We start from the raw sequence: 17,452 nt of genomic DNA on the forward strand, positions 1-17,452 counted from the left end.
TAGCTGGTTCTTGAACCAGGAACTCTGAAAAACTATTTCCATTTATTTGAAAGACTCACAGAAATTGTTCATCTGTTGGTTCACTCCCGATATGCTCATAAAAGCCAACAGAGCTGGGCCATGCTGAAGCTGTGAATCTGGAACTCGGTCTGAATCTCCGATATGGGTGGCAAGGACTCAAGTACTTGAGCCATTGCCTATTGCTTCCCCCTGGGTGTGCAGTGTTAGCAGGAAGCTGATACCTGAATTGGAGTCAAGACTTAAACTCAGGCACTCCAGTATGGAATGTGGGCATCTCAAGTGGGACCTTTCCTGCTGTGAAGATCATTCACCCCTTCATTATTTTAAGAGAGTTTTTATGGTTAGAGAATTCTTTTTTTTTTTTTTTTTTGACAGGCAGAGTGGACAGTGAGAGAGACAGAGAGAAAGGTCTTCCTTTGCCGTTGGTTCACCCTCCAATGGCCGCCGCGGCCGGCGCACCGCGCTGATCCGAAGGCAGGAGCCAGGTACTTATCCTGGTCTCCCATGGGGTGCAGGGCCCAAGCACTTGGGCCATCCTCCACTGCATTCCCGGGCCACAGCAGAGAGCTGGACTGGAAGAGGGGCAACCTGGACAGAATCCAGCGCCCCGACCGGGACTAGAACCCGGTGTGCCGGCGCCGCAAGGCGGAGGATTAGCCTAGTGAGCCGCGGCGCCGGCTGGTTAGAGAATTCTTAATGACAGTGTTTTTTTTCTTTGAGAACTTTAAATATGTTATCTCACTGCCTATAGCCTGCATTATTTCTTATGAGAAGGAAGCTGTTAATCTGTGTGCTTGATGAGTTAAGCTAGTGTTCCTTTAAAATGCTCCTTTTGTTTTTTGAGTTTTGATAGTTTGACTATATTATGTTTCAGTGAATTTCCTTGAGTTTTTCTTCTTAACTTCCTAAATTTCATTGAGCTTTTCGGATGTGTGTATTTATATCTTCAGATTTGGAAAATTTGGTCTTTGTTGTTTAGATATTTTTCCTGTACCCTTTTTTGTTTCCTGCCATGATTCCTATTACACATATATTGTGCTTGGGAGAGAAGCAAATAAAAAAAGAAGGGATGTAGGTAACAAAAAGTTAAGAGAATAGGATAAAGTTTCAGGAAAATTATATTAGTATTCTTAGAAATAAATGATTATAGCCATGAGAGAAGATCAGAGTAAAAAGAAATAATAAAAGAGTTCTTACAAGTAAAAGTATGATATAAATGTAGGAAGGTCAAATTATAGAAATTACCCAGGAAGGAGAACAAAAAGAGAGGTGAAAAAATGGGGGGAAAATGCAAAATTGGAGAATCAGTTTAGGAGGCCTAAAGTCTAATTACTAGTCCAATAAATAAATTATTTTTCACAGTTATATAGAAAAGTAAAAGAGCATAAGATGAAAGGAAGAAAATTACAATAAGATGTCAAGAGTTAAAAGATTGTGGGGCCGGCACTGTGGTACAGTGGGTTAAAGCCCTGGCCTGAAGCACCGGCATCCCAAATGGGCACCGGTTCTAGTCCTGGCTGCTCCTCTTCCGATCTTTTTTTTTTTTTTTTTTTTAAAGAATTAAAAGATTGTGCATTATAGAGTAAAAGAACTAACTGAATCCTCAGCAAAATGGTTGAGGAAATATCTACAGCAAAACTTAGAACCTGGAAATCTCAGAACACTGGGACAAAGAGAATATAAGGTTCTATAGTGGGAGAAAAAAAGATGGAGAATGAGAATGATATAGTTACAGAAATTAGAAATAATGGAAAAGAAACAATACAATTTTTTTAAAGATTTATTTTATTTATTTGAAGGACAGAGTTACAGAGAGAGGTTAGAGACAGAGAGATAGGTCTTCCATCCACTGGTTCACTACCCAGATGGCTGTAGCAGCTGGAGCTGTGCCGATCCAAAGCCAGGATACAGGAGCTTTTTCCGGGTCTCCCATGTGGGTGCAGGTGTCCAAGGACTTGGACCATCTTTTACTGCTTTCCCAGGCCATAGCAGAGAGCTGTATCGGAAGTGGAGCAGCCGGGACTAGAACTGGCACCCATATGGGATGCCGGCGCTTCAGGCCAGGACTTTAACCCACTGTGCCACAGCGCCGGCCCGAACCATACGATTTTAAGCAAATGACTTTCAGCCTAGAGTTTTATACCTTTTTAAACAAAGTGTGAAGATAGAATGAAGATATTTCAGATGTACAAAGTCTTATAAAACTTACTTATTGGATTTTTAGTGGGATCAATAAAAATTGTCCCTTTCCTTTGCTAAATTCTAAACAAATTGGGTTGGACAAAGGAAGCATATGGAGACTAGAATATAACTTTTTTTTAAAATAAGATTTAATTTGGAGATTGAAGTTTATAGTTTCATGTTGTTTACTAATACTAAATGCCAGAATCAGAGCTGAACTGCAGGTGCGACTTACCATATGAAGGAGCAGATTGATTTTCTTCCATATGCACAGCAGGATTGAAACAAAGGGGGTGGGGGAGGAAGAGGCAGAGTTTTTCCCATTTTTCCAAACTCACTGATGAAATAATTCCTTAAGAAAGGAATTAATGAGGAGAGAGGTCAGGAATATTGTAATAACAGATATTTGTCTACATTAGAATGAAAGACCAGAAGTGGGTCATAACTAATTCCTCAATATCTTTCACATTTCTTTCCTTTTTATAAAAGATTTATTTATTTATTTGAAAGTCAGTTACACAGAGAAAGAGACAGAGAGATCTTCTACCTGCTGGTTCATTCCCCAAGAGGCTTCTGGGGCTAGGCTAGGCCAGGCTGAAACCAGGAGTCAGGGAATATATCATGGAAAAAACAAGGAGTACATATAGAAAAGGAAAACTGAAGAGTCAGCATGAGAGAAGGAAATGGAAGTGGTTGCAGGAACTTGTAAAAGAAAGTCTTAGGGTGACAACTGCGTTGGAAATCTAGTAATGACCAGAGAGCTTCCAATAAGGGATCTACAAGAACAGAATAGCAACAGAAAAAGATTACTTGATGTGTTTGAACATATTGAGATAATATTTATTTTGTCAACAAATTGTTGGTGGGTGTCTAAAAAAGTTTAATAAAAATGAGACAATGGGGGCTGGTGCTGTGGCGCAGCGGCTTAAAGCCTTGGCCTGAAGCACCAACATTCCATTTGGGTGCTGGTTCTAGTCCCGGCTGCTCCTCTTCCAATACAGCTCTCTGCTATGGCCTGGGATGGCAGTAGAAGATGGCCCAAGTCTTTGGGCCCCTGCACCCACATGGGAGACTGGAAGAAGCTCCTGGCTTTGGATTGGCGCAGCTCCAGCCGTTGCAGCCATCTGGGGAGTGATCCTGTGGATGGAAGGCCTTTCTCCTCTCTGTCTCTACCTCTCTCTGTAACTCTTTAAAATAAATAAAAATAAATCTAAAAATGAGACAGTGATTAATTTCAGGTGAAATTGGAAAGTATACCACAAAGGAAATAATGGTTGTAGTTCAGCATCTGTATACTTAAAAGACTAGATTAGTAATACAGTGGCTTAAAATGCAGAGAATTTTACTCCTTTCTCTTAAAATATTTGCCGGATAGGTAAGTGGTCTCCAGATCTTGATGAGTACTTTATTCCATGCAGCTATTCAGAGGCCTGAGTTTTGTTGATCATACTTGTCCGACTCCCTAAATGGCTGCAGTGGCTGGAGCTGAGTTGATCCAAAGCCAGGAACCAGGACCTTCTTCCAGGGCTCCCACTTAGGTGCAAGGGCCCAAGCACTTGGGCCGTCTTCTAGTGCTTTCCCAGGCTCATTAGCCAGGGTGCTGGATAAGAAGTGGAGCAGCTGAGACCTGACCTGACAACCATATGGGATGCTGGCGCTGCAGGTGGCAGCTTTACATACTATACCACAGCACCTTGCCCCCCCCCCCCGCCCCGCCCCCCCCCCCCCTTTTTTTTTTAAGATTTACTTTTTTTATTTGAAAGGCAGAGATACAGAAAGAGAGAAAAAGAGATCTTTCATCTTCTGGTTCACTCCTCAAATGACTGCCGTAGCTGGGGTTGGGCCAGGCCGAAGCCAGGAGCCAGGATCTTCATCCGGTTCTCCCACATGGGCTCAGAGTCCCAAGTACTTGGACCATCTTCTACGGCTTTCCTAAGTGCATTATCAGGGAGCTGGATCGGAAGTGGTGCAGCTGGGACTTTAACCAGCACCCATAAGGGATGCAGGTACCGCAGGTGGAGGCTTAATGTTTTACGCCACAGTGCGGACCTCGAGTGGCTACTTTATATAAGATACTGTGGTAGGAACTGAAGATGCAATGGTAAATAAAATCAGAAAGGGTTTCTTCCCTCATGAAGTTTACCATATAGTTGGGAGACTGACATGAATCAGATTCTTCACTGTGTGTAAGATTGTACAGAAGAACATGGTTTCCCTTAACTTCTACTTTTAGGACTATAGAACTTTTAGTTTTTTTTTTTTTTTGTCACGTCTTGGGGGTGGGTTGGGGTCGAGGGAGAAAGAGAATGAGAGACAGAGAGGCAGACAGGCATTGACATTAGACAGAAAGGAAGAGCTCCCATTGGCTGAAGCATTCCTTGAATGCCTGCTACAGCTGGGGCTGATACAGCTAGAAATCAGGAGCTGGGAATTCAGTGCAGGTCTTGAGTGGCAGGGAGCAAACTCCAAGGGTGCACACTAGCAGGAAGCTGGAATCAGAAGCGGAGCTGGGAGTTGAATCCACAATGGCCAGTATGGGATAATGGCGTTCCAGTGTTGTGGGTGTGCTGGATGAGTTCCTCACACCTTAGCCAATAAATTGAATGAGGCTTACACAGACAGCAGGTATAGGCAGCAAAGATAAGACAAGCAAAGTAACTCCACAGGGCTAGCAGGAGCAGGCCTTTGGAAAGAACTTCACTTAGAGTCTAAGAAAGGCTCTCAGCTCAGAGGCTCCTACCAGGGCCTCAGTGGTGATAAAGTAAAAGTTCACTACATAAGACTGTAGGAAGAGGCCTCTAAAAAGAGCTCAGAGCCTCAAGGGTGATTTGGACTGTTAATTTATAGACAGATTTTTTAGTGAAAGGAGGTGGAAGTTGTTGCCAAGGAGACTCTCCAGATGTCCTGGGCGGAGAGGCGTTGCTGGGGAAACTCCTGCCAGAGGTTCTCTGACACAATGCTTCATGTTTCTGGAGACGGCTTTAGTTCTCTCCTTGGATTTGGCCCTTTGGCCTGGACTTTGTGCTCTCTCCTGCAAGGAGGCTGGTGGTCTTTGAGCTAGCTGCTTTCGAAGCTAGTGCTTTTACGCAAATAAAGCAAGCAATTTTAATTTTTATGGCTTTTAAAATTTTCTTCTTGTTTTCCTTGAATCCTAGCTAGCTCCTGCTTCCCCAAAGGACATCTTAATCACTAGGCCAAATACTAGGCTGAATAGTTCTTTCAGAGTAGTTTTTTAAGTGAGGCCTCTAGTCCAGCCACATCAGCATCACCATCCCAGACATACTGAAATAGAAACTCTGGGGGTAGAGTCCTCCAGGTAATTCTAATGAATGCTAAAATTTGAGGGCCGCTGTCTTTGATTTAATCAATATTTTAAGCTTATTTTATTACTGATAGTATTTAGTGCTAAAACAACCTATTATATACACTAGATTATATAATTATTAAGTGTTTTTACGACTTTTTTTTTAAAGATTCATTTATTTGTTTGAAAAGCAGAGCTAGAGAGATCCAAAGCCAGGAACCAGGAGCAACTTCTGGGTCTCCCAACCTGGGTGCAGGGACCCAAGTACCAGGGCCGTCTTTCTCTGCTTTCCCAAGCACATTAGCAGGGAGCCCATATGGGATGTGATGCCACAGGCGGTGACATTACCCACTTTGCCACAGCATTGGCCCCAGCTTCTTAAATGTTTAATAAGGCACTGTTACTGTCACATATTAAACTACGTAGTGGTTGTTGGTTCAAGTCCCAGCTGCTCCTCTTCCAATCCAGCTCTCTGCTATAGCTTGGGAAAGCAGTAGAAGATGGCCTAAGTGTTTGGGCGCCTGCACCTGCATGGGGGACCTGGAGGAAGTTCCTGGCTCCTGACTTTGGTCTGGCTCAGCTCTGGCTGTTGTGGTCATCTGGGGAGTGAACCAGTGGATGGAAGACCTTTATTTCTGTCTCTTCTCTCTCTGTAACACTACCTCTCAAATAAATAAATAAATAAATAAATCTTTAAAAAACAATACCCCCACCAGTTAGAATTTGTTTGTAAGGCACATATCATGCATGAGTATAGGAATTCAAAATTTTTTCCTGCAGAAAACATTGCCTATAAATACTTTCTTTATGAAGCCTCAGAGAATCCTGGTAGTTTTCTATAATTTTTAAAATTATTAGAACCAATACATTAATATTACTCTGTTAAAGATTCACATAGAGGGCTGGTGCCGCGGCTCACTAGGCTAATCCTCCGCCTACGGCGCCGGCACCCTGGGTTCTACTCTCAATTGGGGCACCAGATTCTGTCCCGGTCGCTCCTCTTCCAGTCCAGCTCTCTGCTGTGGTCCAGGAAAGCAGTGGAGGATGGCCCAAGTACTTGGGCCCTGCACCTGCATGGGAGACCAGGAGGAAGCACCTGGCTCCTGGCTTCGGATCCGTGCAGTGCACCGGCCATAGTGGCCATTTGGGGGGTGAACCAATGGAAGGAAGACCTTTCTCTCTGTCTCTCTCTCTCACTGTCTAACTCTGCCTGTACCCCCCCCAAAAAAAAATTGCATAGAATCATGACCTTTTTTTTTTTTTTTCCCCAGTTAGAGTAGACACTAAACATGGCTGGTCAGTCACTATTTTATAGTTTAGAAATCTATTCTCAAATTTGTTGAGAGTTGCTTTGTGGTTGGTGGGTCTCAGTGATTGGAAGACTTAGCTGAAATTGTTTCATTATTGTGTATATGTTTTTGGTTTTTCTGCCTGTCTCCTGGAAAGGTTCCTTGATTGGTAACTATTGTTACTCGTTATTTTCACAATAATCATTTCAGGTAAAGGCAGTCATTTAGCCTAATGTTAAAATGCCACTTGGGAGGCACGGATTTCTTTCTTTTCTCTTCTTTTTTTAAAATAAAGATTTGTTCATTTTATTTGAAAGAGATACCGAGAGGGAAAGAGAGATTTTCCATCTGCTGGTTCACTCCGTAGGTGGCTGCCAGGGCTGGGCCAGGCTGGAGCAAGGAATTTCTCCTAGGTCTCTGACATGGGTGTCAGGGGCCTAAACACTTGGGCCCATCCTCTACTGCTTTTCCCAGGCCATTAGCAGGAAACTGAATAGAAAGTGAAGCAGCTGGGACTCAGTGCCAGCGTTGCAGGCTTGCATTTCACATGGGAGTACCTGGTTTCTGGTCCTGGCTATGTTTTCAATTGTAGCTTCCTGCTAATGTGCACCTTGGGAAACAGCAGGTGATGGATTGCTCAAGTGATTGGGTCTCTGCCACCCACAAGGGAAACCTGGATTCAATTATTTCAGGCATTTGGGGAGTGAACCAGTGCATGGGCTCTCTGGGAGTGTGCTCTGTCTCTAGCTCACTCGCTCGCTCTCAAATTCTTTCTAAAGATTATTTATTTGAGAGGCAGAGTTACAGACAGAGGAAGAGACAGAGAGGTCTTTCACCTGCTGGTTCACTCCTGAAATGGCCACAATGGCCAGACTGGGCTGATCCAAAGCCAGGAGCCAGGTCTCCCACGTGGGTGCAGGGGCATAAGTACTTGGGCCATCTTCCATTGCTTTCCCAGGCCATCAGCAGGGAGCTGGATCGGTAGTAGAGCGGCTGAGACTGGTGGCCAAATGGGATGCTGGCATTGCAGGTGGATCATTAACCTAATAAACCACAGTGCCAGCCACTGTCTCTGACTTTTTAAAAAAGATTTATTTATTTATTTATTTGAAAGAGTTACAGAGAGGCAGAGAAAGAGAGAGGTCTTCCATCAGCTGGTTCACTCCCCAAATGGCCACAACGGCCCAGGGCTAGGCAAGACTGCAGGCAGGAGCTTCATCCTGGTTTCCCAGGTGGGTTCAGGGGCCCAAGCACTTGGGCCATCCTCTGTTGCTTTTCCAGGCACATCAGCAGGGAGCTGGATTGGAAGTGGAGCAGCTGGGAATCCAACTGACATCCATATGGGATGTTGGTGTCACAGTTGGCGGCTTTATCTGCTATGCCACAGTTCCTGCCCCACATGATATTTTTAATGTGGAAATAATTTAACAAGATGTAGTATTTCATTTGTTTATGGTTTGTACTCCGTTGGTAGATTTAATGTTTCTCAATATAATTGTTTTGATTGGTTGTGAGAACAAAATAAGATTGATTTTACTGTTTTTTGTTACTATCATTTTTCTAAAGATATATTTAGAGCAGTTTTATTAGTTCATAGCAAAGTTGAGCAGAATGTAGAGTTCCCATATACTCCATTCCCTACCTCCTACATGCTTAGTTTCCCCCACTATCAATACCTGGCACCCCAGTTATGCATTTGTTAATAAGTCAGTGAACTACATTGAGTCATTTTTGTCATCCAAAGTCCATAGATTAGAGTTCATTCTTGATGTATATTTTGTTGGTTTCAATAAATGTATTTTAGGTACATGTATCTACCATTATAGTATCATACAGAATATTACTATCATTTTTAAAACTCTGGGATCCTATGGATTCTTAAAATTAAATGAAAAGGATTCATTAAAGCTCTTTCATTACTTCAGAGGTGGAGAAAGTTCATTGAAATTGTTTCTTCTTGTTTAGAGAGTCGAGTTTGAAAATTTAGGTTAGAGGAATAAATAGGTACTGTTGAGTATGAGTCATGTGGACAAAATCCTACCATTTAGGATTCCATAAACTGATTCCCTGTGGTATATATAAATTGCAATTCTTGTGTTTTCTTTATTCCATTTCCTTTTATGTTAATTGTTGTACATCATTTGTGGGTTTCATTTCCCTGTTTGTTGGAATTCTTACTGTGTGATATAAGACAACTTTTTAATTAACAAAAAACATTGAATGAATGTTTGGCTGTTATTTTCTTTAACTCCTAATGTAGTTTTTTGGAGTTTTGTCTTTTGTTGTTACTATTCAGTTTTGAGAAAGGATTTTTTTTCTATATTGCCATTTAAAAAAAAAGTTTTTTTTGTATTCCTAATAACAAAGGTTTTTTTTTTTTTTTCCTTTTTTTTTTTTAAGCCTAACAGTTTGCTTGCCTAAACTGAATTTGAAGCAATCCAAACTACTGGAGATCTGCCATTGCATAATATCACAATTGGAAAGAAGTTGATTTTCAAATAATGGAAGAGTCTAAGACCTCTAAAAGTGAAAATCATGAACCAAAGAAGAATATGATTTGTGATGAAGGCAAAGCAGTTAAAGTTACAACTAATCAAACTTTGAAAGCTAAAAATGATAAATCCATAAAAGAAATTGTGACTGGCTCTCCAAACAGGAATAGTAGTAAAAAGAACAAACAAAATGATATTTGTGTAGAAAAATCAGAAATTAAATCATGTAAAGTAAATGCTGGCAGTATTCCAGGGCCTAAAGATTTGGGATTAATCCTTCAAGATCAAAGTCATTGCAAAACAAAAAAATCACCTAATTTACTAGTACGAGCTGAAAAGGCAGCTATTTCACAGACACCTAGTTTACAGGCAAAAGCAGAAAAATTACCAAAGTCACCTAATTCACCAATTAGAGCAGAAAAAGCACCCAGTTCACAGGCAGTAGCAGAAAAGATGCTAAATTTACAGAGCAAAGTGGAAAAAGCACCCAGTCCACAGATGAAATCAGAAAAGATGCCCAGTTCACCAGCAGAAGCAGAAAAAATGCCGAATTCACTATTGAAAGAAAACATCAGACAGACAGAATTACAACATACTGGAACAAAAAGTTCAAGCCGCTTCACTTCTGTGGACAAAGTGATTATTGAAACTGTAGTGGGAGAACAATCTGCTCTGGAGAACCCACCACAATCTCAGAAGCAGCAAACATGTGCAGATAACACTGGTGATTCTGATGATAGTGCTTCTGGAATTGAAGATTTATCAGATGATTTAAGTAAGTACAGATTAGATTATTCCACAAGTCACTTTTTTGGAGGGATTTTCCTATATTAATGGTCTTCAGATTATCTGTGACTTAATTAGCTCTTAAAGCTTAGAAAATACCTTCCCACCTTATTACAATAGGTAAATAGGCTGTGCACCTGTGAATTTAGTGGCTCCTTTAGTTAATACACATACTCTTTTAACATGGTCTTGTAATATATTGCTCATTCATTCACCATCATGTATATATTGAGTTCCTATTACATGTCAAGTATGTGTTTATAACGAAAAACTGAAAACAGTGCTAGACCTCAAGGAGGCTTCTGGTCTGATGTGTTAAGTGATTTTCAATGCCAGAAACAGTTGAAATGATTTAATTATGAGATTTAGACTTTGGGTGGAGAAAACGTGAGACTGGAGGAAATTCAGTGTGATTGAACAAGAAGTTGAGAGAGAGAGTGTTAACAGGACAGGGCACACAGAACTAGAGAATGGAAGGCCTTGTAAGCTATGACAGAGTTAAGACTTTATCTTGAGTGCTTTGAGAAGCCATTCAAGTGGTTTAAGCAAGGTAAGGCTTTTGTTTTTCGTTAAAAAGTCTTTTGGCAAATTCTTTAACAGGAACAAGACTGGAAGCAGAGATTTTGTTAGGACATTATTAAAATTTAGTTGGAAACTGTGAAAGTAAATTTTGTAATTTTGTTCTGGGAATTTGCTTTTTTTGGATCTGGCTGAAGAGCCCATGAGAGTATTTTAGGCATGGAAAGCCTCGACACTCTGGCCAAGAAAAAAAAAAGACCTAAATGAAAGTTCTTTGTGAGTGAGATCCCAGTGGAAAGAACGGGCCATCAAAGAAGGAGGTACCTTTCTCTGAAGGGAGGAGTGAACTTCCACTTTGACTATGACCTTGTCTAAATAAAATGGATGTCCGGGAACTCAAAAGGCTTCCACAGCCTTGGCAGCTCATGACAAGAGCGTAGGGTGATTACTGATGCCATAAACAAGAGTGTCAGTTGTTAAGTCAACAACAGGAGTCACTGTGCACTTAATTCCCATGTAGGATCTCTGTCCTTAATGTGTTGTACTATATGAATTAACAGTATAACTAGTACTCAAACAGTACTTTATACTTTGTGTTTCTGTGTGGGTGCAAACTGTTGAAATCTTTACTTAGTATATACTAAATTGACCTTCTGTATATAAAGATAATTGAAAATGAATCTTGATGTGATTGAAATGGGAGAGGGAGCGGGAAATGGGAGGGAGATTATGGAGGGGAAAAGCCACTGTAATCCAAAAGCTGTACTTTGGAAATTTATATTTATTAAATAAAAGTTAAAAAAGGGATTTATTTATTTGAAAGACAGTTACAGAGAGAAGGAGAGACAAAGAGAGTTCTTCCATCTGCTGATTCACTTCCCAAATGGCCACCATGGCCAGGGCTGGGCAAGGCTGAAGCCAAGAGCTTCATCTCTGTTTCCCATGTGGATGCAGGGGCTTGGATCATTTTCTGTTGCTTTCCCAGGCACATTAGTGAGGAGCTAGATTGGAAGTGGAGCAGCCATGATACAAACCAGGGCCCATGTGGGATTCTGGTGTTTCAGCTGGTAACCCAACCCTTTATACCACAATGCTGGCCCTGATTTAAATATTTAGAAATATTGCCTGTGTCTTTTAATTAACTTTATCCTGTTTCGCTTAAATTAATTTTAGAGGTGGAGGTGGGAATCTTTTTTTTTTTTTCTGGTGTTTCCTTGGCTGGAAGAATGAAGCGTTACTTTGATGTAGAAATAAAACAAAGCTATATATGAATCATTTTTTTCTGTATTTGGAGAAACACTGGTAGAGCTTAGAAATAGCTTTTTAAAATTTCTGGTGGTACTCAGATAATAGTATATAGGTAGACCTTTTGAATTTTAATATCATTGCTTTATGTATATACGAAAAAATATTGGCTGGTGCCATGGCTCACTTGGCTAATCCTCTGCCTACAGCACCAGCACCCGGAGTTCTAGTCCCGGTTGGGGCGCAGGATTCTGTCCCGGTTGTTGCTGTTCCAGTTCAATTCTCTGCTGTGGCCCTGGAAAGCAGTGGAGAATGACCCAAGTGCTTGGGCCCTGTACCTGCATGGGAGACCAGGAGGAAGCACCTGGCTCCTGGCTTTGGATCGGCGCAGCGTGCTGGCCGTAGCGGCCATTTGGGGGGTGAACCAACGGAAGGAAGACCTTTCTCTGTCTCTCTCCGTCTAACTTTGCCTGTCAAAAAAAAAAAAAAAAAATCAACCTCATAATTAATTATATGTAGGTGATGCTTAGAACAAGTTCAGATTTATTTATTTTTTGGGAGAATTTAAATTTATTTTTTATTTTTGAGAGAACATTTTTAGTTTACGTTATAGTCAAAAGTTTAGTGCTCCATTTCTAAATAAAGAATTCAACAAATAAAAAGTAAAAAGACAAGGCCGGCACTGTGGCATAGCAGGTAAAGCTACCAGTGTCCATTCCTCCATTCCATATGGACATTCTGCCTGTCCAAAAAAAAAAAAAAACCAAAAAAACAAAAAAACAGCAAGTTTAAAAAGTCAGTTTAGCGGCCGGCGCCGCGGCTCACTAGGCTAATCCTCCGCCTTGCGGCACCGGCACACCGGGTTCTAGTCCCGGTCGGGGTGCCGGATTCTGTCCCGGTTGCCCCTCTTCCAGGCCAGCTCTCTGCTGTGGCCAGGGAGTGCAGTGGAGGATGGCCCAATTGCTTGGGCCCTGCACCCCATGGGACACCAGGAGAAGCACCTGGCTCCTGCCATCGGATCAGCGCGGTGCGCCGGCCGCGGCGGCCATTGGAGGGTGAACCAATGGCAAAGGAAGACCTTTCTCTCTGTCTCTCTCTCTCACTGTCCACTCTGCCTTTCAAAAAATAAAAAAAGGTCAGTTTAGCAACAGTATCAAGTAAGTAATAGTATTGGTAATGTATAGATATGGCAAAAAAAAAAAAAAAAGAAAACAAAAAACCCTAAACATGATGGTACAGGAATGATAGTTTGGGAAATAGTGGTGCTTAAGATCACTAAATTAAGACTCTGGTTATTTGAATTGGTGAAAAATATGATTTAAAGATTTTTTTTTTATAAAAGTAATAGTGAATGAGATGACAGTGAAATGGTCAAGGAGTAACATCTATAGAGTAAAATTGCATAGGTTGTAAATCTTATCTCTACAATTTTGTAATCTTGGATAATCTGCTTACCCCTTTAAAATACATCTCTGTTTCTTTCTTTTTTTTTTTTTTAAGAGATGCTGTTGCTCATGTTAAGTTTAAGTGAAATGTGCAACAGCAATATCATTATTATGCCAATTAAATGCAGTTTTGTTATTTGTTAACATGGAGAACAAGTTGAACTAGCTTAAGGAAACTATAGAGTGAGGTGATTTATTTATTTATTTGAAAGACAGAGTTATAGAGAGGCAGAGAGAAAGAGGTCTTCTGTCCTCTGGTTCACTCCCTAGGTGGCCACAATGGCCAGAGCTGCGCTGATCCGAAGCCAGGAGCCAGGAGCTTCTTCCAGGTCTCCCACGTGGGTACAGGGGCCCAAGGACTTGGGGCCATTTTCTGCTGCTTTCCCAGGCCACATCAGAGAGCTGTATCAAAAGTGAAGCAGCTGGGAAGCGAACTGGCGCACATATGGGATGCCAGCACTGCAGGTGGTGGCTTTAGCCACTATGCCATAGTGCCGGCCCCATTATAGCTATTTTTATAAGTGCTTGTTATGTTTAAAGCAACTCTTCAATATGTTAATGTTTGGCTTGAAGTCATGTTCATATGTAATATTTTTTAAGATGTCTTACTCATAAATAATTCCAGTTAGTGACATTTTAAGAAATGATTTTTCATTAGATTATTCTTTGATAAAATAAAAGAATAAAATCTTTACAAGTAGATCAACATCTGAATTTAATAGGTTATAGAAATTTTATTAATAATTTGTGTGTGTGTGTGTGTGTGTTTGTGTGTGTCTGCGTCTGCGTCTGCTGTTTGCCAGGTACTGATCTTGTTACTAGGAATACAATAATGAATGAAACAGTGCTGCAGTTTGGGGGTTAGTAGTTTAGTGGGAGGAAAGAGATAATAAACACAGTGAAGAAGAAAAATACATAATAAGTTAGATGGTTATTAAACCTATAAGAAAATAAAAAGGAGACATCAGAGTGTTGCTGGTGGTGGTGTTTTAAATTGTCACTAAGAAGGTGACAGAGCAAATTCTTGAAGGAAAGAGGTGAATGAGCCAGGTGAATATTTGAGAAAAATGTTCTTGGTCTGGGCCTCCTAAACCTTAATACTCACATGAATTATCTGGGAATCATTAAAATGCATGTTCTTGGGCCTCATTTTTAGAGATTTTTGATTCAGAAGGTTTACAGTGGGACCTGAGAAATTGGATTTCTAGCAAGCTCCCAAGTGATGCTGATTCTGCCAATCATGATCATGCTATTCATCAAGTGCTAACTCATCTTTTTACTTTCTCTGATACCATCCTTCATTGTGTTTTCAACATAGCAGCCACAATGATCCTGTTAAAATAGATCACATCATCTTATTAGTGTTCAGAATGTGTTAGTGGCTTTGCATACACCAGAGTAAAAGCTAACATTTTTGCAGTTTTTATTAAGGTCTCATATGTTATGTGACACACCTCCCCTTCTCTGCCCTCATTCATCTACTTCTCATCCTTTCTCTTTCTCTGGTTCACTTGCGTGCTTTTCTTGGATTTCCACAACTGTGAAGGCACAAATCCCATCTGAAGGCCTTTGCATCTGCGTTTTCCTTACTTGAACACTGGTCTCCCAGGTATCCATGTGGCTACCTCTCTTAACCTCATTCACTAGGCTACTTATCTGAAATTTATAACCCTCACCTCTACTTCTGATACTCCTTATTCCTTTAACTTAATTTTTCTTCTCAGTACTTATCACTATTTGTCATATTTTAAATCTTACTTACCTTCCTCTTTTTTTTTTTTTTTTTGACAGGCAGAGTTAGAGAGAGAGACAGAGAGAAAGGTCCTCCTTTTGTTGGTTCACCCCCCTAATGGTTGCTACGTCTGGTGCGCTGCACCAATCCAAAGCCAGGAGCCAGGTGCTTCCTCCTGGTCTCCCATGCAGGTGCAGGGCCCAAGCACTTGGGCCATCCTCCACTGCTTTCCTGGGCCACAGCAGAGAGCTGGACTGGAAGAGGAGCACCCGGGACAGAACTGGCACCCCAACCAGGACTAGAACCCGGGGTGTCGGTGCCTCTGGTGGAGGATTAGCCAAGTGAGCCACGACGCCATCCAACCTTCCTTTTTTTTTTTTTTTAAAGATTTATTTATTGACTTGAAAGTTAGTGTTACAGAGAGGCAGAGGCAGAGAAAGGGAGAGAGAGAGAGAGAGAAAATCTTCCCTCTGCTGGTTCCCAAATGGCTGCAACAGCTGGACCTGAGAAGATTGGAAACCAGAAGCCAGGAGCTTCTTCTGCGTCTCCCATGTAAATGTGGGGGCCCAAGGTCTTGGACCATCTTTCACTACTTTCCCAGGCCGTAGCAGAGAGCTGGATTGGAATTGGAGAAGCCAGGACTTGAACCTGCACCTATATGTGATGCCAGCACTGCAGGTGGTGGCTTTACCTACTATGCCACAGTGCTGGCCCCTTTATTTACCTTCTTGTGTAATAGTTTTATTGGGTTATGATTCACGTGCCATAAATTCACCTCTTAAGGATAAAATTTATTGGTTTTTGGTATCTTCTCAAAGTTTACAGTTATCACTAGTATCTAATTCCTGACTGTTTTACTTTACTCCCTCCTACACAGGCAGTTACTACATTCTGTCTTCATAGATTTGCCTGTTATTTATAACTGAAGTCATATAACATGTAGGCTATTGTTTCTGGCCTTTTTTGCTTAAGATGTGCTCAACATTCATCCATGTTATGGCATATACTCCGTGGTATGAATATATCACGTTTTTTGTTTGTCCACTTACCATTTGGTAGGTTATTTGTGGTTTTTCTGTTTTGACTGTTCTAGATAATGCTTCTGTGAACATTTGTGTAAAAGTTTTTTTGTGGATGTATGTTTTCAGTTTTTATGTCTGTATAACTAGGAATGTAATCATTGTATCACATGATAACTGTTTAACTTCGTTTTTTGTAGCAGATACATATATGACTTACTATCATAGCTATTTTATATTTTTAAAAGATTTATTTATTTGAACATCCGAGTTATGAAGAGAGAGGGTGAGACAGAAAAGACGCCTTACATCCACTGGTTCACTCCCTAGTTGGCCACAACAGCAAGGGCTATGCCAAGCAGAAGTCAGGAGCCAGGAGCTTCTGAGTTTCCCACATCTGTGGCAGGGGCCCAAGCACCTGGGCCATTTTCTGTTGCTTTTCCCAGGCCATTATCAGGGAGCTGGACTGGAAGTGGAGCAGCAGGGACAGGAACCAGCGCCTATGTAGTATGCTGGCATTGCAAGCGGTAGCTTTATCTGTTATGCCACAACTCTGCTCCATCATAATCTTTAAAATTGATTTAAATTTATTTTTAATTTTAAAAATGTATTTGAAAGAATTAGAAAGAGAGGGAGAGACAGAGAGAGGTCTTCCATCTGCTGGTTCACTCTCCAAATGGATATCATAGCCAGGGCTGGGCCAGTTCAAAGCCAGGATCCATGAACTTCTTCCCAGTCTCCTACATGGGTGCAGGGGCCCAAGTGCTTGGGGCATCCTTGATGCTTTCCCAGGTACATTAGCAGGGAGCTGAATCAGAAGTGGAGCAGCCCGGACTGGAAACGGCACTCATATGGGATTCCGGTACCCAGGCAGTGTCTTAACCCGATAAACCACAATGTTGACACCTTTCGTAACTATTTTAAAGTATACAATTCAGTGGCATTAAGTACATTTTCAGTGTTGTACAATCATCACAGCTACCTAATTCCAGAACATTTATTTATTTATTTATTTATTTGACAGGTAGAGTTACAGACAGAGAGAAAGGTCTTCCTTCCGTTGGTTCACCCCCCAAATAGCCGCCACGGCCGGCATGCTGCGCCTATCCGAAGCCAGAAGCCAGGTGCTTCTTCCTGGTCTCCCTTGCGGGTGCAGGGCCTAAGCACTTGGGCCATCCTCCACTGCCCTCCTGGGCCACAGCAGAGAGCTGGACTGGAAGAGGAGCAATTGGGACTACAACCTGTTTCCCATATGGGATGCCGGTGCTGCAGGTGGAGGATTAACCTAGTGAGGCATGGCGCTGGCCTCCAGAACTTTTTATTACCACAAAAGGAAACCCTGTGTTCATTAAGAATTATTCCCTATCTCCCACTTGTCTCAACCGCTGATAACCACTAAAATGTCCTTTTATTTTCTAT

The 17,452-nt window shown here is 41.5% G+C and overlaps 1 protein-coding gene across 17 annotated transcripts in view; it reads left to right on the forward strand.

The window, feature by feature from the left end:
* The window catches only part of TUT4 (terminal uridylyl transferase 4), a 234,434-nt gene that overhangs the window by 93,685 nt on the left and 123,297 nt on the right, over window positions 1–17,452 (forward strand). For 16 of the 17 annotated variants that reach the window (XR_011390703.1, XM_070078493.1, XM_070078495.1 and 13 more), the window contains exon 2: window positions 9,196–10,062. The exons of the other annotated variant lie outside the window; for it this stretch is intronic. Coding sequence is in view for 15 of the 16 variants with exons in the window: in XM_070078493.1 (XP_069934594.1) it covers window positions 9,297–10,062 (766 nt within the window). In the remaining variant the exon portion in view is untranslated. The remainder of the gene's footprint in view (window positions 1–9,195; window positions 10,063–17,452) is intronic. 17 annotated transcript variants of the gene reach the window in all.

Source organism: Oryctolagus cuniculus, chromosome 7 (assembly GCF_964237555.1).
Source record: "Oryctolagus cuniculus chromosome 7, mOryCun1.1, whole genome shotgun sequence".
Lineage (NCBI taxonomy): Eukaryota > Metazoa > Chordata > Mammalia > Lagomorpha > Leporidae > Oryctolagus > Oryctolagus cuniculus.